The sequence below is a fragment of the Bemisia tabaci genome, chromosome 3 (assembly GCF_918797505.1).
Source record: "Bemisia tabaci chromosome 3, PGI_BMITA_v3".
In the NCBI taxonomy this organism is placed as follows: Eukaryota; Metazoa; Arthropoda; class Insecta; order Hemiptera; family Aleyrodidae; genus Bemisia; species Bemisia tabaci.
The window spans coordinates 10137183-10159206 of NC_092795.1; the positions used below are offsets into that span (position 1 = coordinate 10137183).

The window sequence follows — 22024 nt, forward strand, 5'->3', positions numbered from 1 at the left end:
GCTTCAACCAGAAATTCCTGGCGCTTCTTATTCAAGTAGAATTTGTGCTATCCAACAGGACATTTTTCAAGGTGTAAACATTGAATTTAGCCCAAAGAGTTAGAATTTAGTTCAGCTCTCATTCGGTAATTTCTTCGGTCCCAAATTCACGACTTTTGTCGTAAGAATTATGGGTACGTATTACTATCGTATTACGTATACTATCCATCACTCGATTCCCTCTTTTTTTACTTTCCCCATCAACGATTTTAATAGGAGAAAAAAATCAACCGTTCTATCTGACTACGTGTTTTTTGTTTTAACTTTTTCTCTTTTTTACTTTTTTGCCTCGCTATGATACAGAAATTAAATTTCAATCCTCAGTGTTCGTATGCTCATCTCCTAAAATGTTGATTGTCAAAATTTCGGAAAATCTTCTTTTCATTTTCTTTGAGAGAACTTCAACCACCTTTGTAATTTGAATAACGATGAAAGTAGTGCCGCGGCGTGCTTTGCGATATATCGATTGATCTGCCATTTAAACCCATGGGAAAGGATCGATAAACAGAGGGTTCGTAATGAACATCTTTATAGTTGATTTTTTACCATCGTTTCAAACGGGAAAATATCGATAATCGATCATTCACGCCTCGCCTCTGGATGAAAGGCAAGAAGGAGATCCCACGGAAATATTTCCGAAGATTGACGGTTTTTTTTGTAAAAACAGAAATAAGTAAAAATAAAAATTAACCAAAGTGCTGAATGTTTTCTTTGCTTCAAAGAAATGGATGGCTCAATTAAAATCAAACTGAAATGCGAAGGAAGGGAGCGTTTTAGTCGAGGGGACATTTTAAATGGGAACAATGTAACAGGTGGACTTATTCAATCAACAGATTTCCACTCCTCATCGCACCACGGAATCCCCCTCTTCCAAGGAAGTTTCAATTAATCCTAGCAGAGCTAAAAGACTTCATAATTTGTGAGAAAAAAGATAAATCGGTCGAGAAGGGTGTTATGCTAATCCCGATGAAACGATTCCGAGGCGGTCCCAGCTGGCAATGCCTATGTCCGGGATGTAAGCGGCCTTCTCAGGCTCTCAGCACTCAGCGCCTACCCGAGGCAACTCCATTTCGCGGGAGCTTTTAAAGTTTTTCTCGTAAGTTTTCAGTAATTTTAATTTCAGCCCCCTCCCCCTCCTCAGCTTCCCCGCCGCTGAGAACGGGAGGGGGGTCCACGTTTTCATTTTCATTTTCATTCCCCTTATTAATTCTTCGCTTTTTCTCATTTCGCGGGAATTTCCCGGAAGTTCCGCGACGCCAAGTCGGTGCGTAACTTCCGATCCGGAGGAACTTGGAAAACCTCGCTTCTCGACTTAATTGACTACGCTAGCAATTCATAATGTTGTGTCTAATGCAGGTGCTACGGTGCTTGTTTCTCGGAACCGGGATTGTTATTCCTCCGCTCCGATGCTCGAAAAAGTGGCTATGAATAAAAGCGATGCTGAAATTTTCGAGCCGCGCTCGGAAACTCTTCCGTCTTGGAATTTCCGTGAAGCGAAGTTTTTCACGATTCGGAAATAGCCTCTCTTGAAACTTGTCAAATTTAAGGACCGTCCGACAACGGAATAATATTGATGTAATAATGCCAATATTTTCCATTGAAACTTTCTTTGCAAACAGCGGTCAAGTGTTTTGGATTGAGTAGAGCACTCGTGGAAGCCTCTTGTTTTTCTTAAAGGCGTCCAATCATTGATTTTGAGTGCCGTCGCTACTTTGAATCCAACAGCAGGCTGATTATTTAGATTGATCGATTGATCGATCGATCGATTGATTGATGGATTGATTGATCGATCGATTGATGGATTGATTGATTGATTGATTGCACTGGAAAAAAAAACACATTGGATCTAGGGTCCAGACTCTTGAAAACATTGACAAGAAAAAATACTCTTGATTCAATCGGATTTTTTCTTGAATCAAAACGAAATCCGCTTAAATTAAGAGGCTTGGTTCTTGATTTAAGCTAGATTCTGATTGAATCAAGACTATTTTTTCTTGTCGATGTTTTTAAGAGTCTGGACTCTAGATCCAATGTGTTTTTTCTTCCAGTGTGATTGATTGATTGACTGACTGATTGACTGATCGATTGATTGATCGATTGATTGATTGATTGATTGATTGATTGATTGATTGATTGACTGATTGATTGACTGATTGACTGATAACGGAAACCCACGAGAGACCTCATCGTTAGTTCATCATTCCCCCTCCCATCTTTTCCCTCGAAAAAAACCACCCGTCTCAAACAATAGGATTGCTTCATTTTCCCTTTGTCTTCTTTTTCTATCACTTAGTCTATAACTTTCGATGATCAGTCCTCAATAGTAAATTTTTACAGGAAATGCACGAAAAACGCACCTGGGTGTGGAATAGGTCTGTTGCACGTAAGAGATACAGCCAAGTAAATGTACTCTATGTTGGTAAAATGGCACGAAAACAGAGGCGGATCCAGCAATTTGGCAACACCGAATTACCTCCATTTAAACCTATGCTAAATAATCGATTTTTGTCGGAGCACCTGGCATCTCCAAGAATCGATACATTTCCATAGGTTTAAATGGAGGAAATCCGGTGTTGCCAAATTGCTGGATCCGCCAATGCACGAAAATCACGTTGGGCACGTCAAAAAAGTCTGAAATTTATTCGTTAGCGTGAAATCTGCGTAGTTGATAACACACTTTTTCAAAATTCCCACGTCTGCGGGCAGTTTTTCTCAGTCACCGCCGACCAGGTTCGCACAGACTTAATTCAGAAAAACTAATCTGAGGAAACAAACGAGTTTTCCAACTTTTTCTATCGTATGATTTCATTTGTTTTCGAGCGTCTGTTTCCTTTTTCTTTATTTATTTTCCAAGGACAAAAGGTTTGAATGAATTGAAATCTTACGCAAGAGGAGTTTATAACAGTTCGCGAGATTGTTTGTTTATTTAGGTTAGGTCTCTCTCCGGGCAAACCTGACTGACGGCCACCAAGAAAAACTGCCCTCGTACGCCAGAGTGTCTAGCATCAGGATTTCTCAGATTCCATCAGGATTTGAGGTCAATCAGGATTTAATCCCGATTTCGTCAGGATTTGAGGTCAATCAGGATTTAATCCCGATTTCATCAGGATTTAAGGTCAATCAGGATTTAATGCCAGTTTCATCAGGATTTGAAGAAAAATCGGTCGAAGTAAAATACGGATTTGAAAGAACACTGGAAAAAAACACGTTGGATCTAGAGTCCAGACTCTTGAAAACATTGACAAGGAAAAGGACTCTTGATTCAATCGGCTTTTTCCTGGAATCAAAACGAAATCCGCTCAAATTAAGTGGCTCGATTCTTGATTTAAGCTTAAATCTGATTGAATCTGAGTATTTTTTCTTGCCGATGTTTTTAAGAGTCTGGACTCCAGATCCAATTAGAGTCCCTTTATACTGAGAGTCAAGACAATTCGGCTCATGGATGTCACAAACGGGAATAAAGATTACAGAAATTGAACGTTTTTCGTAATCTTTGATCGGCCCATTCTCAAATGCCTTTCTCCGTTCCTCCTCTCATTCCGTTTGTTCCTTGCCGAACCCGTAATTCCCTGGTCCATTCCAGATTATAATCTTTGCAATTGGTGAAAATGTAATCTTTATTCCCGTTTGTGACACTGTGGAGGCCTAAAATACGGGAACCAATCAGAAATGGATTCAAATTGTCTTGACTCTCAGTATAAAGGGACTCTAGATCCAATGTGTTTTTTTTTTTTTCCAGTGATCAGAAATGGATTCACATTGTCTTAACTCTATGAAGGGACTCTATCGTAGACTCGATCCACTGTGTGGCGGCAGGAGACAGGTGACTGAGTCGGTGTTATTTTTAAAGTCGCATCATTATTCCCGGGCGCATTCGCCACCGACCGCAGGCTCGCGACTCGAGCTTCCGCCGCCGCCGAAGACACCGCGGTCGTCGTCGCCGCTCCCGCTCCCGTTGCGGTCTCGACTCCTTCTCCAAACGCAGGATCAACCCGCCGCCCGCCGCCCCCGCACCCCGCCCCACCCACACGCCCCGAATCTGGCGCGTCGGCACGGGAAGGGATAGACTCGTGCCCCGGGCCGGGAAAGGCTCGGCGAGGGAAAGAAGGAGGCCAGGAATCTGGAGCAACAGGGATCTTCCACGCAGGGTTGCCACAGTCATGGAATACCGGGAAATGTCAGGAAATTTTTAGAAGTCGGGGAAAATGACGAAAATGTATAAGCATCTTTATTCGTTTTCTAGGACGTTTCGATCAACAATATGGCCCAATAACTATTTCTAATTATATATTTTTGACCATCTGACGTATCTTTAATCGTCAGGGAATATCACTGAAATGTGTCAGGAAAATCAGAGAATTTAATTTTCTAGAGTTGGTGGCAACCCATCCCAGGATTACCATAGTCAGGGAACAATGGGAAACGTCGGGGAATTTTAAAAAGTCAGAAAGAACCTTGAAATGTCGAACAAAATGACGAAAATGTCAGGGGAAAATGGATAAGCACCTTCGTTTGTTTTCTGGAATGAGTTTGACGCTAGAAGGAGGTTTCCATTTCGGGCATCTTGGATTTTTTTTGATGACGCAGGTCGGTACGGACGATTTTTATAATCGATTTTCTTGGAAATGGTGCAGTTTATGGAAAAAAGTCTTTCTATAGAAAGTGCTCGAAATTACATCATGGCTTGATTTAAGCAAAAAATCGGACGTTACGGTTCGTTTTTCACACTCCGAATTCCGGATTTTGCTGGCCATGTTGTACCGACCTACCCTGGAGAAAAAACACTTTGGATCGAGAGTCCAGACTCTTGAAAACATTGACAAGAAAAAATACTCTTGATTCAATCGGATTTTTGCTTTAATCAAAAGGAAATTCGCTTAAATTAAGAGGCTTGGTTCTTGATTTAAGCTGGATTCTGATTGAATCAAGAGTACGTTTTCTTGTCGATGTTTTTAAGAGTCTGGACTCTAGATCCAATGTGTTTTTTTCCAGTGTACGTGACGGGGTAAACAATCCTCAAAATGCGAACACCTCCTTTTTTCTCTCTATGCGTTCCCCTGCTCTCATGACGGTTTTTTCTCCTCGGGAAACATTTTTCGCAGCGGCGGCCTGGTTCTCAAAGGGATCCCCCGGTGACCGTGATTCTTTTGGCTTGAGGTCGAGATGAAAAGCCCTCGCGGACGCGGAGACGCGCACAGCTTGCGAATAAGTCTTCTTCCCTCGTAAAGCGGGCTCTAATTACACCGCCCGGCTAATGGGCTCCCGTCGCTTTAAAGACCCACCTCGATGACCCAATTAATGCAGATCCCTTTCCGTTCCTTCCGCCTTTTTCTCTCCGTTTTTTCCCGCGTTTTGCGTCGAGGGCGCTCCGGGCTCCCTTTGAGGCTCCCGCGTTTTGATGAGCCCTCCCGGCGGCGCCCGGATGAGCCGTTTCGCGGCCAGAGAGGAAGGTGTTTGTCGCTCTTCGGTCGGGGTCTACTCAAACACGAGCGGGAGGCTCAAACACGTAGGTATTAGAGAAGCGGTCGGTGGGGTTTTAAAATGAATTTTTTTGTAACGAGTCGCTGTATAAGCAGGGTTGCCACAGTGAGGAAAAACAGGGTAATTTCAGGGAATTTTGAAAAGTCAGTGAAAAGCTGGAAATGTCAGGGAAAATGACGGAAATGTCAGAGGAAAATCGTTAAGTCACCTTTATTTGCTTTTTCGAGTGGATTTGACGTTGTGAACAACAAATTTTACTGCAAAACTATACCTAACTATGTCTTTTTAATAATCTTGCATTTAACAAGGTGGCAAAATGGTGGTGGCTCCACACCGTTTCGCGGGGAAAACAGAGCCAAGAAATTCCAAAAAAATTTCAATTAGAGTCAACAAATTTTTGCTCTAATGAGTACCCAGTACCAGCACCATTTCTCCACCTTGTTACATACAGTTCCGGCCATTTTTTATTGTTTTTTTTTTTTTTTTTTTTTTTTTTTTTTAAAAAATCTTGCATTTGTTCAGTTGTCAGAGAAATTTACCAAAATGTGTCAGGGAAATGTCAGGGAATTTAATTTTCCAAATTCCGCGGAATCCCTGTAAGGCCCTCGCTCCACGAGACTTTTTCATGAGCTTTGTTACGGGGAAAATCCTCCCGTGCAAGTTTGAGAAAAACATTGACAAACTCAATATTATTAATCGCACTATCAAATAGAGTCGTTGTGTAATTGAATAAACACTGTCGCGTTGAATCTCTGCTCTGGTTCCCTGCTAGACCCCCTGATTCCGCCGTCATTCACCTGGATTGAACCCAGCGTCTCTCAAGTTTAATCCAGGTTTCGGAGGGAACCGTGGACGGTGTTTAACTGTTTAACCTCGGCTCTTCCCGACAAAGCGCCGTCGGAAAAACTAGAGTACTCAGCGCGGAGTTTATGACTCGTAACTCGCGAGCTCACCTGTGTCGTTGTCAAACGTGGCCGCGGGACTTTCATCCCTTTCTGTGGCGGAAAACCGGACCTGCTCTCCTCTTTCCAATCGTCACCGGCAACCGAGGGACGGGACCGTCCTCATCCCTTCGAGGGTGATTCACCCGCGAGCTCTTGAGAGTGGCGCGGTCATCTGCTTTCACGGGCTATCCCTCCCGCCCTACTCGACTTTAGTTTATGTATCGGTCCCATTTCATTTCAGCTGTAAATAAACGCGCCCGCTTTCAGGCCTGTCGTCTGTTTGAGTAAACGGTTTCGCGAGGTTTTCACGTTCGCGCGAAAACGTCTATTTCTCTTTAGACATTTATTTAACGGCCTAGGAAAAGAAGTTCAATTTGCACGCAAACTTTTTATTGCTTCATCTGAGAGTGCTTAAAAAGCAGATTTGGACTATTTTTTATAATTTTTTTCTGATATACACTGGAAAAAAACACATTGGATCTAGAGTCCAAACTCTTGAAACCATTGACAAGAAAAAGGACTCTTGATTCAATCAATTTAAGCTTAAATCAAAAGGAAATCCGCCCAAATTAAGAGGCTTGGTTCTTGATTTAAGCTTAAATCTGATTGAATCAAGAGTATTTTTTCTTGTCGATGTTTTTAAGAGTCTGGACTCCAGATCCAATGTGTTTTTTTCCCAGTGTGGGATAAAGTAAGAAAATGCACCGCTTTGGGATGTCATCTGAAGGCATTTCCCATTTGAACACATGTATTTTAGCAGATTAGATCATTTTGTCATGTCTTATCCAATAATTGTTCAATTTATGAACCAAGGGTATCTTCGTGTTCAGTTCACTCAGCAGTTTCCACTTATACACGAAGATTATCAAATTCAGACACCTGCAAATTCAAACTAAGGCGTGTACATTTCTAATCCGTCACTTGGAGAACTTTATTTGAGACTTTTGAACTTTTTTTTTTTTTTTTTTTTTTTTTTTTTTTTTTTTTTTTTTTTTTTTTTTTTTTTTTTTTCTCTCTCAACGAGTTGTGCATCAACCATCTTTAGGCGAAATATAGCGTTCACCTTCGAAATTAGCCTTGTCTTTCTCGGTTTTATTCAGATTATTAGTGTGTGGTCTCTATAATGTATTCTGTTTGCTGACGACGAGATCTGCAAGGGTTTGTCTGTTTTAAAACGTGTTTCATAGAATCGACTAGTAAACATTGCAGTGACCCGGAATACTTCATAAATAAAATGGTTTAAAATCCATCAGTTGGCAGAATTTCAGTCAGCGTCACGTGTGAACGACAAATCAACAGAAAAGCTGGGACTTTAGCTAGTGAACGTCAAACAAAAAGCAGAAGTGGCTTAGTCCGGTGTTCCGGACGCCGGAACTCACAAATGAGTAATTTACTTGCAGTTCGTGAAAAAAAAACCACGGCTCTGCTACGAGCCTCAGAGAGGGACCGCTTTTGTCGTCAGGGACCGTCCGGTTTTCCACGCCACGAATAAATCTCTTCAATCTCTAGTACTTTTTTCCACATTTTACGACTTTTCCAGCTTTATTTCTGTGGGAACTCTAGCGGAAGGGTTTTTTTTTCTTTTTTTTTTTAGAAAAAAACCACGTCCAGAGCTCAAAGTCACTTCGTCAGATCGTTAAGTCTTGCAATCAAGATGTAAAAATAAAACAAAATATGGTAACCCAACCGAGAGCGTATGTTCCTCTCGGTGATCTAAAAAAAACCGTGGGTTGGATTCATTTCTTGCAGACAGATTAAAATTTTATAACGTGCATTAGTAAAGATAAGCCTTTTTTGGTCACTATCAAACAATAAGAATTTTTTCGCTGCCAGATTCAAGAGAAAAGTTAAAAAGGACCGCGCATAGCAAAAAGGAACCAAGCCTTATCAGCTCTTGCCAAATCTAACCGGGTAATTTTAATTTTTCTACTAACGTTTTGAGTGGGGTCCTTTAAAATTTTCAAGGAATTTGCTCTGGACTATGTAGAACATTCACTGAAATCTGCGCAAATATCTACACATCCGTTTGGAGGTAAAAAATTAAAACTCTTTGTCTTCGGCTATGTTGCGTACGTAGCCCTTGAAGCACCAATATAAATAAGATAAACAGAACCAACACAACGTGGAAATTGAGCGAGGAACAGAATGCGCGTTGACGACGGCGCAGAGATACGACTATTCGTGCTCGATGGATGTCCGTGTTGCGTCTGCAAAATTGAAGGCGCGATAGCGCGAGGCGTGAACTCGCAATACTCCATTCTATGCTGTCAATGAGGTGTCTCTCGAACCGGGAGAAAAGTTGAAAAGCGAGGCCTGCCATTTTATTGTTGTACAGAGAAACTGTTGGTTGAATCTGTTTGAAAATTTCACTGAATTTTATCGGCAGCAGGAAGAAAATTCAGTGAAATTTTCTGACAGCTCCTTTGAACAATTTCTCAAAAAAAAAAAATATCGGTGAAAATTTTTAAACGTCGCATGGCGCTCGCGATACTTCGGCCGGAAAGTGACGATACCTCCCTTAATCACAATGGAAACCATACGGAATCCGCTAAGGAAAGGAGTTGCTTGAAGAACCACCATGAATACGGCCTTCCAACTCCAAAGTAGAAGTCCCTCACTGAAAAAACAACTCAAAAGCTATTTTACAGCGTCCCCATCCGAAGTTCCATCGCTGTGTCCCGCCGCGCCGGGCCGGGCGAGCGGAATCGAATTGGAATTTTCCCAATCCTCCAAGTGCCGACGACGAATCCGAACGAGCGTGATTTCGGGGAGGATCGCATCGGTGCGTGGTTTCCCCCCTTTTTTTATGCCCAGAAGGGGTACGGGCTCCGTTGCGGGCGTCAAAGTTCGACTACAAATTCCAGGTTAATGTCGTAACACGTCACGCTTTACAACACCTAGCGCCTCTCCCGCCCGACCCCCCCCCCCCTCTTCCACCCGCGCCATCCCGTGTGACGCCTGTACCAGACACGTCTCGTCCATTAATAATGCATGGCTTGCTCTAGGCCCCTCTGCCAATTCGAACGGGCTCAGCTCGTGAAAAACTACCGCCCCGGAAGATTTCATGGTCCTCTTAAAAGGAAGCTTCAGCGGGCTGATTATTGACCTTTATAGACACACTGAAAAAAAAATCTCGGTGTATTTACTAAGAAAAGGGTAACATTACCAAGAATTCAGGGTTCTATTTGATCCCAGTTTTTTCTTGGTAAAATTACCATTTGTGGAATTGGTAATCTCACCGAGAAATCTCGGTAAAATTATTGAACTTTCTAGGTAATTTTACTAGACCTTGGTAAAAACGCCAATATTTTTTATCGACTGTGGTAAAATTACCGAGATAAAATGGCAAAGTTACCGGGAATTGATTACCAATAAAAGTGGTATTCTTACCTGAAAAATACAGTAAAAATACCGGTTTTTAGGTAAGCTTACCAGTCTGTCTTGGTAAAATTACCAATAATTGGTAAAAAAAGTGAGATGGTAAAGGTACCAACGAACCTTGGTAAAAACGCCGAGAATGTTTTTTCAGTGCAAAGCTACAGACAAAGAAGACATACGGAGTGTGGAGCGATCCTGTTGGTTGAATTGGGTGGTTCCCGCAGACAATGGGAGAAAACGGTGGACTAACTGTAGGATCTCTCGTTGGTTGCCGAAAGTTAGTCTATTATTATCCACATTCTTTATCCATTGCAACCACCCGCTTCAACCAGGGAATAACTTTTATAAACCTTATAATAAACTTATTTAATACAATTTTCAGGGAATTACACCCAGCTAGGGAATGATGCGAAAAGCCAGGGATTTTTATGCTAAAGACTTGGAGTATGAAAAATCTTGAAACTTGAAACCTGATAAAAAATCAGTGCTGCCCGCAACCCAAACTGAGTCTCAGTCTGGTTTGGGGCCCAATGCTGAGTTATAATCTGAATGGTGCACTGAGGAGTAAGCTTCAATGAGGAATTGCAACTTTGGTTAATTTGATGATTATTACCTGAAGGAAAAGGGCTCACAGGTTTCCGTCGTATTTTGTAGTGAAATTATTGCCATAATTTTTTTATTTTTAGCTTTACGCATGTCAATAGTGGACTTGGAAGTCCATTAGTTGTCTTTTCTTTTTTCCCTCGAACTTGGCTCCTCTGAAAGTGCCTAGACGTGGCAACGCGGTTTGGCGAGGCTGTGCTTTTTCGCTCCGCTCCCTGAGCTGTTGAATCCTCGATTATTATTCCTTTGAGAAAAGGATCGTGAATTTTAATTCACGTTTTGATTCGTTTGTTTATTTGAGCTTGTTTTAACAAGTTTCCGAGCGAGCGGCCGGGAATCCCGTTACAGCCCCGTGAAAAACGAGGGACGGGCCGCCGAGACGCGGAACTCACCCCCAGCCCTGTAATCCCTTCACCTTCTCGTTGGAAATCGTTTTCGAACCGCCTATCTGAATTCCGAACGGAACATAAATGCTTGCCGGGATACCCGATCGCGGACCTTTATGGCCGTTGTGGAAGAATACATTTTTAGAAACATGCTTTTATTTTTCGTCTTACGGTCGGCTGAAGCGTGTTGAAGTTTTTCCGACCTTCAATGACGCTTTACTGTAAAAATATTTTCTGCGTACTTAAAAACATTTCAAATTGAATATCATTCGTAAGATACGCTTTGATTTTACTCTGAAAAAAATGTTGGATTTTATGAACCGAAGTTTAGGCACTCGATTTTTCAAACTGAACGTTCGATTTGGTTCATATAGTCAAACGTTTAATCATGTATTCGCACAACCGAAAGTCTAGGTATGACTGAACCTATTTTTGTGTTTGTTTCAATCCGGAAGCTTGAATCACGCGAACCCAACGATGATCGAACTTTTCCTCTGTGTACAGAACTTTTTGAACTTGCTCAATAACTGTCAGCAGCAGCTAATTTGTGAAATGTTCAGCTGTTGAATATCATCCCCCCTTATTTTTTGTAAAATTTGTAGAACTTATCTCGAGAATTTTTTTTTTTTTTTTTACAAACTGAAGACTTTCCCAAATTATTTTCAAAGTATACCTCGCTCGCTGTAAATTTTATGTATCCTTCATGTAGTACGGGAAAAACCTTCAAAGGGCTGGCTCTTAAAATGGTATCACCTAGCATTGGGTAGATATTGGCCCTACCCTCCTATAGGACTGGAAACAAATTGGAAGGGATGGTACCTATTCAAAATTTAGGAGATGTCGTTATATTCCTTCCAAGTAATGAGCACCAAATTATTGGGTTTTTTAGTAATTTCAACTCAAACCGTGTAATATCTTTTCTATATTCCTTTAATGTTCAGCACAATCCTAATCTTTTATCCGCTCGTTATCGCAAGATGGTCTAGTTCAATTGAAAATTACTTTTTAATGATTCGCGGTAGTTCGCATATTGTATCTATCACTAAATAAATGATACTAAAATGGATTGCCGTATCAAAATGCATCGGTATGTGTACATTAGCTAGTTGAATTTTGTATGCAATTTTATACGGGCATATCCGTTTTAGTATAATTTATTTTTGTTTACTCCCGTGTCAGTGTTTGGATAAAAAATTACAAATGTACCCGCGTAGGAGTTTTCCTAAGCTTTAATTTTTTCCTAAGTGTCCAATGGTTCTTGATTATAGCATCCGTTTAAAGACCGTTAAATAAATAAGTCAAACACTACGGTGAAGCCAACGTTTATCAGTGACTTATAGGAAAGGGCTTCAATACCCGACCAAAGTTGAATTTTGTTGGACCAAAGTGCTGGAAAAATCTCCATAAGTGTATGCGAACTCGAAAATCGATCGGTAAATCCCGAAAAGGATCAGAAATCGGCGATCAAATCTCAGTGAAGTGAGAGTGCGCTTGTGCGGTTGGAGATACCGATTCAACTTCCAGTCGTGGAGTTGGGTGTTGGGTGAGCTGTCGAGTTCGGCAGCCTGGGAATTTGATGAATGGTGCAGCCCGAAGAAGGTCGTGTCGATGACAACTTCAACCCCACGTCAGATACGACCGAGCTGTTGGTCGTTACCAGCATGGACGCCAACCCCACCATCCAGGAGCTCGTCCAGAAGGTAAACTCACTCCATATGCTTATTGTTGTTAATTCAAGGATCGTCCAGAGCGCTCCCATGCGGAATTGGATAAAACTAAAAAACATCAGCTTCCGCATTTTATGGGAACGTTTATAAGTTACGCAACGCTGTAGATGTAGGAGGGGGTATAAGCCTGCGTTATTCTATGTTATAAGGGGCGGGCGGTCAGTGCCATCGTTACGTGACCCCCTCTTTTGGTACCAAACAGGCAAAATCTCAAAAAAAGATTGCGTCTATTTTCGCCGGTCGCCGGTTTGCGTGATGATAAAAAATCCCTCAGATTTTCTCAAGTAAGGGGAGGAGGTTAATAATGAAAGGGTTCCAGGATTGCGTTCCAATGGGGAGGAGGGGGGATAAAAAATACCTAAAAAGTGCGTTACACAAATCATAAATGGACGTATTTCTATCAAACGGACCTAAGCGCCATAGGGTGAGGAAGGTAGAGGGGGGCTTGGATTGGTGGCGGAACCGGGCGACCGGCTTATTCCGTCCTATACTCGCAATGATTTTCCTTGGCGCTTAGGTCCGTTTGTCAGAACGCGCTATCCGGGATTCTAAATTCCTTAAAAGGAACTCAAATTGGCGCTTAGGTCCATTTGACAGAAATACGTCCAAATGCTCCCTGTACTGTAGAATTAGGCACCATCGCTAATTCATTTTTGCCAAAATTTTCAGTTAAGCGGTTTTGCACCCTAGCCATCGCGGTCCCATTTGTCTTTTTTTACCTTGAACTCCTGAAGTCTTTTCATATTTCGTCGTTTCCCTCGCGAAGAAACGTAACTGCATTTCAATGTTGACAAATTTCTTCTCGCAAATTGCATTTTTACCAAGTAAATCTTGGGCATTTCTAACATAAAATTTCATCGATTTTTCCTCTGATCTCAAGCAAGAATCATAAAAATTTCCGACAAATATTACACAGGTATATTCTTATAAAAAATTAAACTGTTTCATTCAATTTTGCAACCTTGGCATGGTGATACGTTTCTTCGTCCGGAAAACGACGCACAGTGGAATGTAGCTAATAGAAAAGGTCGGACATGAAATTTTTGGCTAAAATTTCTAATTTTGATGTTTATCTCGTCACAAATTCAATTTCTTGGACTGTTTCATAACGGAAATTTCACATAAAAACCACTGGAACCACTCCTAAACCATAATGTCCTATATTTTCGAAAAAAGCTTTCAAATTTTCCAGATTTTGTCTGACTCCTGCTAATGATTCGATCCAGTGTGTGACGTTCACTGGAAAAAAACACATTGGATCTAGAGTCCAGACTCTTAAAAACATCGACAAGAAAAAATACTCTTGATTCAATCAGATTTAAGCTTAAATCAAGAACCAAGCCTCTCAATTTGAGCGGATTTCCTTTTGATTTAAGCTTAAATCTGATTGAATCAAGAGTCTATTTCTTTGTCAATGTTTTCAAGAGTCTGGACTCTAGATCCGATGTGTTTTTTTTCCCAGTGTTACACTACTCGCCACAAAACGATCAAACGTTCCCTCTGTGCGCGCCGACCCCAAGCGCTCATTTTCGCCCCGAAATTAAACTTTATCTTTTTTCCCGGTTGTTTGCGTGCCGGCCTAATTTTCCGATAGCATCAGTAGGTCACGAGCCCGGGAAAGCGGCAAATGCAGAGCTCGAATGCTCCGGACGACGACGGCGTTAAGGGGATTTCTCGACGCAAGGGCGAAACGGCGATTTGGGGGGGGGGGGGGGGGCATAGCGATAGCGCCGAGCCTCGTCTGCTTTACGGGCCGAACAAATAGACAATTATGATGTTTGATGCGGGAACGAGCGGGAATCATGCTTGGAACAATGCCCCCCTTCTCCCTCCCCCCGGTTTCACTCGGTCAGTCGGGGGGTAAAACAATTACTCGAGAAAAGCTAGGCGATCGCTGTTGTCTTTTCGCCGCGCTTTTTCCCCGCTTTTTTTCAGGGCTACCGTGAAAAGGACCCAGCAACATATACCAGAGGGCTCCTGTTGGGTCACCATAATTTTTTCCTCAAACAGGAACCTCTTCCATAAAATAAAATAAAATAAAAAAAATAAATAATTTAAAAAAGCGATCAGAAAAGTCAGGGAGTTGAAATTGGTCTTCTAAAAAGTCTTCAAGTTTCTTCAGAGACAAAGAGAGACCTTCGATTGATGTCTTGGCAATGGCGGAAGCTTTTACTTTTGGGACTTTAACATCGAATGGACCTATTTTGCAATTTGGAACTATGATTTCTGGCTCAGTTTAGAAACAACGTATGAACCATTAGTTTCCCTGTGCACGTAAGTGTTTTTACAGACGAGCCAGACATTTTTGTTCCGAAGTGCAAAACGAAGTCCAAATTGTAGACCTACCTACTGGGTGGATGTTGAACAACGTGTGTTAACTATTTCGTTTTGAAAGTAAACTAAAGTTTGGTAAACTTGTTTGACTCATCACGTCCAACGAAACTCACCATCCCGTGAATGTAGGTAAACAACCGAAAAAATGTTAATGATAACTGCCATAACGGCGTTCCCTGGACGAAGGAATGTAACTCCATTCCAAGGCTGTAGAATTGACTCAAACAATTCAATTTTTGCAAGAATGTACCATTGAAATGTTTTTACAAATGTAAACAATTTTTTACAGTCTACAATTTTTGTATGAGATCCGGAGAAAACTCAGGGAAATTTCCAAAATTCTCTTGATAAACTGCAATGAGCGAGGGGAAATTTTAGTAATATTGAAATGTAATTACGTTCTTTCGTGAGGCGCCTGTGTCACACTATCAAAATACTCCGTCAAAATGTCAAGGTCTAGTGCTGTGATTGGTCCAAGTCATCGAATAAGCCAATCACAACGCCTGACCTTGATATTTTGATGGCTAGTTTTGATAGTGTGACACAGGCAAGGGAAACGATGCTTCGACGATTGTCCACAAGGAATCGTTGAATCCCCGAAAGTAAAAGTTTCCACCCGTCGCCAAAAGTTTACTGGATGGTGTCTCTTTGTCTCTGTGTTGCTTGCTGCAGCTTAGCGACGTTTTAAGGGCGCAAAGCATCCGCCTGAAGCAGGGTCGCGCATTACTGTCGTGATAGCGAAGAGAGCCGTAAGTGCAAAAATAAAGTTTTGAGAAAATGGGTCTAGAAGCTTCTGAGTGGAACATTTTATTAAAAGAAGCCTTCGTTCTTTGTCAAATCGCAACCAATCATTCTATAGACTCTTAGAAATCATTTGGGGGATTAAAACTCGTCCGATTTTATTTGAAAGTACACGAAAAAGGTAAAATTCAGTTTCATGTTAGGTTAGTATTTGGCAAGACAGCCGTAAGTGCTATCTTCTGCGTGCTTTTGTGGTAGCGTGTTGGACACACAACAAACAAACGCATTTTCAGGTTAGAAATCGGCAGATGAGGGCGGCATTCCTCTTTAAATCACTGTTTTCATTGGCTCTCGTGCACCTACGGCTGTCTTGAAAAAAACTAGGTCATTTTTTGTGCACTTACGGCTTTTTCACATGTCTCGTTTTCATTAAATTGGGATGAATTTTGCTGTTTTAGCTGTCTCAGTAATTTCATCTAAAAGAGTTCAAACGAATTTTGAAGAAAACTCGATTTCGAAAATTTTGCACTTACGGCTCTCTTCGCTATCACGGCAGATTAGCCAGGGTGTCCCCTCCTACGTATCCCGTCGGAAGCCGAAGCCTTGAATCTGGCAGCGTTGTCCGAAGGACCAAGGATGGAAGTTGGAATTCAGAGATAGATGAAACGTTCAGGCCATCAGGACCTGGGCAATTCGCTCGTGGGTGGGAATGAAAAGAAAGGGTTTTGAAGAGAAAGATGCCATTAACTGACTGAGATACTTAATTAAAATAGTCGGGCCAGAGGGATATCGTACTCTCAGGTCCGCGCGAGAGTTTTAAAAATTCAAAACACGTATCGTCTATCTCTGTGTATCCGTCGGTTAGCTATCTCTTCACTCTCCCTCCTCTCTTCTCGTTTCCACCCGTCCTCCGCCGTAAATTTTTTATCCAGCAGCCCTCAGTCCTCTCCGGTCTTTATTTTTCCGCACTTAAATCCTTCTCGCTTTCTTTCGGCAGATCATCGGATGTGCATTGATCGACATCACAAGGCAGATTAAGAATCGGACGTTTTTGTGACAAATGGAAGTATGTTGTTTGCGAGTCAGCGCAATGAAAAGAAGAAAAAAATTAGAATAAGAATAACTCGAGGATGAGGAAAAGTCAAGGGGTCTGGTAATTTTGGAGCCAGAAAAAGTCAGGGAATCGGTAAATGATAAAATTATGCGGCCCTTGCAGGAAGTTTGAAACTCCGCAAAAAGTTCCTATTAAGTCAGGGAAAACCTGGGAAAGTGAAGAAAACCCTGTTTAAGTCAAAGAAAACTTGGAAAACTCTGGGAAAACCTGGAAAAGTCCAGATATGTTGTCCTTTCCTAAAAGGTCCAAAATAAATCAGGGACTTTCCTTGCGGAACCTTCAAATTCTCTCTTCCAGCCAAAAAACCAACTTCTTTCTAACTCGAAGACTCTGCGCTAAAATTTTTTTCTTCAAAATGAATTTCATGAGAAATTTTCATGCCAATAAAAACAAATTTCGGAATCCAAGACCTCTTGTAACCCCGCCATTCCACCGTGGATATATTTGCGGTGCTTAAATTCTTACCTTCCCTAGAGGTGGATTCTAGACACCAAGGTCCCGAGGAATTACCGGCAAGGCGGCCGGTATCGTTTCATCTGAAATAGAGTCGTTACCTTCCGGCCAAAGTATCATAAGCGCCATGCGACCTTTGAAAATTTCCGCTGCCATTTTATTTTTTTACAGAAAAATTGTTGGTTGAATCTGTTTGAAAATGTCCCTGAATTTTATCGGCAGCACAAAAGAAATTCAGTGAAATTTTCGGACAGCTTCGTTGAACAATTTCTCTGTAAAAAAAATATAATGGCGGCGGAAATTGTTTAAACGTCGCGTGGCGCTTGTGATACTTTGGCTGGAAGGTGACTGAACATAGTTTCAGAAACAGAGGTTGGATGCCTCGCGGGTCGAGTTACTGCCTTGCTAAGGAAGAACGCCGTATGAACATTCGAGAGTTGCCAAATTTCCCTTGATAAAACATGTATTTTTGACGCAGTTTAAGTACACTTCCCTTGAAATTTGAAGATATTTTAGATCGAATTGCGTACAAAATTGTCTGAAAATTTTGGAAAATAATATTCAGAATTTTCCCAGTAAATTCGGTTTTTATCGAAGGACATTTGGCAACGTCTGAAGGCTCATACGGCGTTCTTCCTTAGCACGGCAGAGTAGCTAGCGACTCGTCGCGTCGTAACTCAGCTGCCAGCTGCAGGGGCGAGGAGAAGAAAAATCCGCAACAGTTTCCAACAATTACACGTCCTGACCATGTTTTTTATCGCGGTTCATTTCGCCGAGCGAATTTTTAATTACTTTCCGCCGCCATTCCTCTCGGCGCACTTCATTTTTTATCCCCCCTCCCCCCTGTTTTCTCCCGGTCTCTGTTTTAACGGTGCGCTCCTCTTTAACCCTTCTGGCCCTGAAACCTCCACGCCCTTTGGAAGGTTGCCAGACTCGGTGTGAAGGTATTCCGACGCGAACTATCACAGGGTGTCGACTAGTCCGGAAAGTCTGGAAATAGTCCTGATTTTTTAAGGGTGGTCCAGAAGTCTTGAAAAAAGTGCAAAATTCGCAGAAGTCGGAATTTTCCTCCATTACAGGTGTCGACAGTCGGAAAGTCTGGAATAGTCGATTTTAAGGTGGCCAGAAGTACTGAAAAAAGTGCGAAATCCGCAAGATCGCATGTTCCTCGTACACCAGACAAGGTACGAAGTGAAGCACTTTGATACATGTTTCTTAACTAAAATTCTACGTAGAATACGATTATTATACTGAAATTAACTAGAAGTTAATTTCAGTGAACACATTGAACAGTTAAACATTTGTTGACGCGCCAATTCAAACCTCCCGCTCATGAAAACGCAATGGTTCACGTGAGTCGAATCGCGCACTAAATGTTCTAGTACTGCGTTTATTGTGACTAGGCAATTCGTGACCAGTGTAAAATAAGTTAGGAGCTGATTTCATTAATTTTCGAATAGGGAATCGTGTTTTACGTGAAATTCTGGTTAAGAAAATGCGTTTTTCTGGACCATTGGAAATGAAGAAACTATAGAAACCCTGGCAATATTTTTCCAAGAAATTGGGGTTCTTTGTGACGTGCGGAGTAGGGGATGATGAAGGGGATTGGGACGGCTCCAAGTGACGTAAGAAAGAATGGGCGACGGGGACCAAAATTGGTTACTAAGGAGTGCGGTTGAGGTGCATGAATGTTTTATAGAAGCGATTAAGTTGATTGCTCGGACCAGGCCTAAGTTCATCGCTATCCGCACCGTTGCCAGTTTCCAAGTAAGACTGTTGTCCTGCTCCTCCTCCTCCTCAACGCTTCGATTCCTCCAAAAGTATTGGATCGTACACAGTTAAAAATTTACATGTTTATGGTTTCTTTGGGTTACTTTTTCTCGACCGTAGTTGATTTTTTTAATTTTCGGTCAAATCGACCGAAAACGAAAGTTGGTATTTGAGCATTTCGACGGGGAAATTGCGAAAATGCGTATCTCAGTTGCGGTGTTTTAATATTTTTGTATATTCTTGTAAAAAATTTAACTGTTCCAGTCGATTATGCAACCTTTGAATGGAGGTACGTTCCTTCACTGGAAAAAAAAAAACACATTTGATCTAGAGTCCAGACTCTTAAATATATCGACAAGAAAAAGTAATCTTGATTCAATCGGATTTTTGCTTAAATCAAGAACCAAGCCTCTTAATTTGAGCGGATTTCCTTTTGATTTAAGCATAAACCAAGCAAATTCTGATTGAATCAAGAGTATTTTTTCTTGTCAATGTTTTCAAGAGTCTGGACTCCAGATCCAATATGTTTTTTTCCAGTGTTCGTCCTAGAAACGGCGATTAGAGATGTGAGTGAGCTTTTTTTGAAGCGGTTTCCTCGAGAATGGATTATCTCTGCTTGGAAAATTCACACTGAAAAAAAGTAAGATACTGGCTATACAGAAATACCGTTGGTTCCGGGCTCAGAGGCCGAACGTTCCGGGTGCTCGAGCCATAGCTTTGATTGCTCCGGGTGCTACGCCCTGAACTTTCGGCCTTTGAGCCGGAAACGTGGGCGATATATCCATAGAGCGCGTAAGTACGCACTGGGAAAAAAAAAACACATTGGATCTAGAGTCCAGACTCTTGAAAACATTGACAAGAAATAATACTCTTGATTCAATCAGATTTAAGCTTAAATCAAAAGGAAATCCGCTCAAATTAAGAGGATTGGTTCTTGATCCAAGCAAAAATCCGATTGAATCAAGAGTATTTTTTCTTGTCGATGTTTTTAAGAGTCTGGACTCTAGATCCAATGTGTTTTTTTTTCCAGTGCGGCTTCCATGGCCGGAGTTATTTTTTCAGTGCACCCAAGAAGTTTAGGGTCGCCCCCTAGGAGTGGCTGAAAGTCGGCAACCGGGCTTCGTTTTCGGGGGTGATGGATGCGTTTCGGCGTTGGGCCGGTGCGGTGCCCCATCCGGGCGGCCCCCGCCCCCGCCTCCGTAAGACGGATGACCCGCCGAACCTCTCCGCTCTGCCGCGGCCCGTTAGCCCGGGCATTTTTCACTCGGCCTCCCCGGAAATTGCCGTTCGATACCCCGGAAAAACTATCACACACAAGGCCCCCCCGGAGCACAGTCAATAACGCCCGTTGCATACTTGTTCCTTTCAGTGTATGGTGTCTTCAGCCCCGAGTAATATTTTCAGGGTGTCTACTGTACGAAACAAGTTCGGATACACTGAAAAAGCACGGATTTCGGAGGGTCGGTACGGAAATTCTACTGTTCGGAAAAAGTACAGATACACTGAAAAATCACGGATTTCGGAAGGTCGTCATGGAAGTACGAAAATGGTACGGAAATTGGAGATTTTTGTGATAAACCGTAAAAAGTAGCCTCGGGGGTGTGCGATTTCCATTTATTAAGTTCCCGGTTCAATTCCTCATGCTTTTCGGTGTATTCCCTTGTCATTCCATCATTCCATTTTCTCAATTCAGATGCTCTGAAAAATTCGTGTGAGGTGAGGAGAAAATAAGGGAAAGGTAAGGAAAAAGCAAGGATTTATAAGAGTTGCCAAAAAAATGAATTATCGGGAAAGTAAGGAAAGAGCAAGGAGGAGGTACTGAATAAGTAAGGAATTTGGATGACAGGGTACCAATAGACACCCTACATTCTCTATGATACCACCGTAAGTGATTCAATTTCATGGAAAGCTTTAAAAGTCCGGCCATCCTCGTTTTATCATCCAGTCGATCATAAGATGATGAAAATTGCCGAAGGCAGCATCTGCCTGCGAATCTCACCACTCAGGAGGCTCATTAGAAGCACCCTCATTCGGCTTAAGTATCCCTAATCTGGAACAGGGTCTCAAGCAACAGATCCGCAAAGCGGCGGGTTTTGATTTACGGTCGAAATTTCGCAAACGGGCGAAAATGGTCGTCGGCGCGGCAGTTAAAAACATAATTTTCGTCCTTTTAAATGACTGCACTTAGTCGCGGCCATTTGTTGCAGTTTTCAGCAGCTCAGCGTTTCAGCCCCCGCCCTGGCTGGCTCCGGCTTGCAGTCGTTTTATCGCGGCCGCTTAAAAGTTGCACTTACAGGGCGCTCACCCGGGTTACCCCGCGCCGCGTCGGGTAGGCAGACAGCTTGGCGAGGTATTTATATGCGACGTTACCAAACCGGGCGTTCGAAAGGGAAAAATATAAGACTCGGCTCGTTTTAATTCAGCGATTGACTGATTCACGCATCTAGCTGCGTGTTGAAAGCACTGAAAAAAACACACATTGGATCTAGCGTCCAGACTCTTAAAAACATCGACAAGAAAAAATACTCTTGATTTAATCAAATTTAAGCTTAAATCAAGAACCAAGCCTCTTAATTTAAGTGGATTTCCTTTTGATTTAAGCTTAAATCTGATTGAATCAAGAGTCCTTTTTCTTGTCAATGCTTTCAAGAGTCTAGATTCTTGATCCAATGTGTTTTTTTTCCAGTGAGGCCGAGGGTCCGTCTGGCCCCTACATGGCCTCATCCTCGACGGGTGCTTCGCGCCCTTAGAGAGTTGCCTGAAGTAAGAAAACGGGGGTCGTAATCAAAGACGATATTCTTTAAAGACCCCGTACCAACAGTCTGAGCAACGAAATCAGTTGAGACAAAAGTTTCATTTCAGGGCTCAACGCTACTTGTCATCAAATGATGATTGATGAGTAACCTGTTGAGCAAAATCAAATGAGAATTGCTCAATAATGACTGCTGAATATCGGAGTGAGCCTCTTAGCTGAGCGAATTTTCGCAAATTAGGTTAGAAGTGCCAAACCGATTGCTCAAGTCCTTTTCTCAAATTTGACTGCACTGAAAAATA

The 22024-nt window shown here is 42.1% G+C and overlaps 1 protein-coding gene across 10 annotated transcripts in view; it reads left to right on the forward strand.

Moving 5' to 3' along the window:
• Positions 1-22024, forward strand: part of LOC109030972 (uncharacterized protein CG43867) — a 259857-nt gene that overhangs the window by 161879 nt on the left and 75954 nt on the right. For 2 of the 10 annotated variants that reach the window (XM_072297739.1, XM_019042224.2), the window contains exon 2: positions 12100-12531. The exons of 7 other annotated variants lie outside the window; for them this stretch is intronic. In XM_072297739.1, the coding sequence (XP_072153840.1) occupies positions 12412-12531 (120 nt within the window). In that variant the 5' untranslated portion in view covers positions 12100-12411. Of the gene's footprint in view, positions 1-12010; positions 12532-22024 lie in introns of all 10 variants that reach the window. One more of the 10 variants, XM_019042223.2, reaches the window with a different exon arrangement.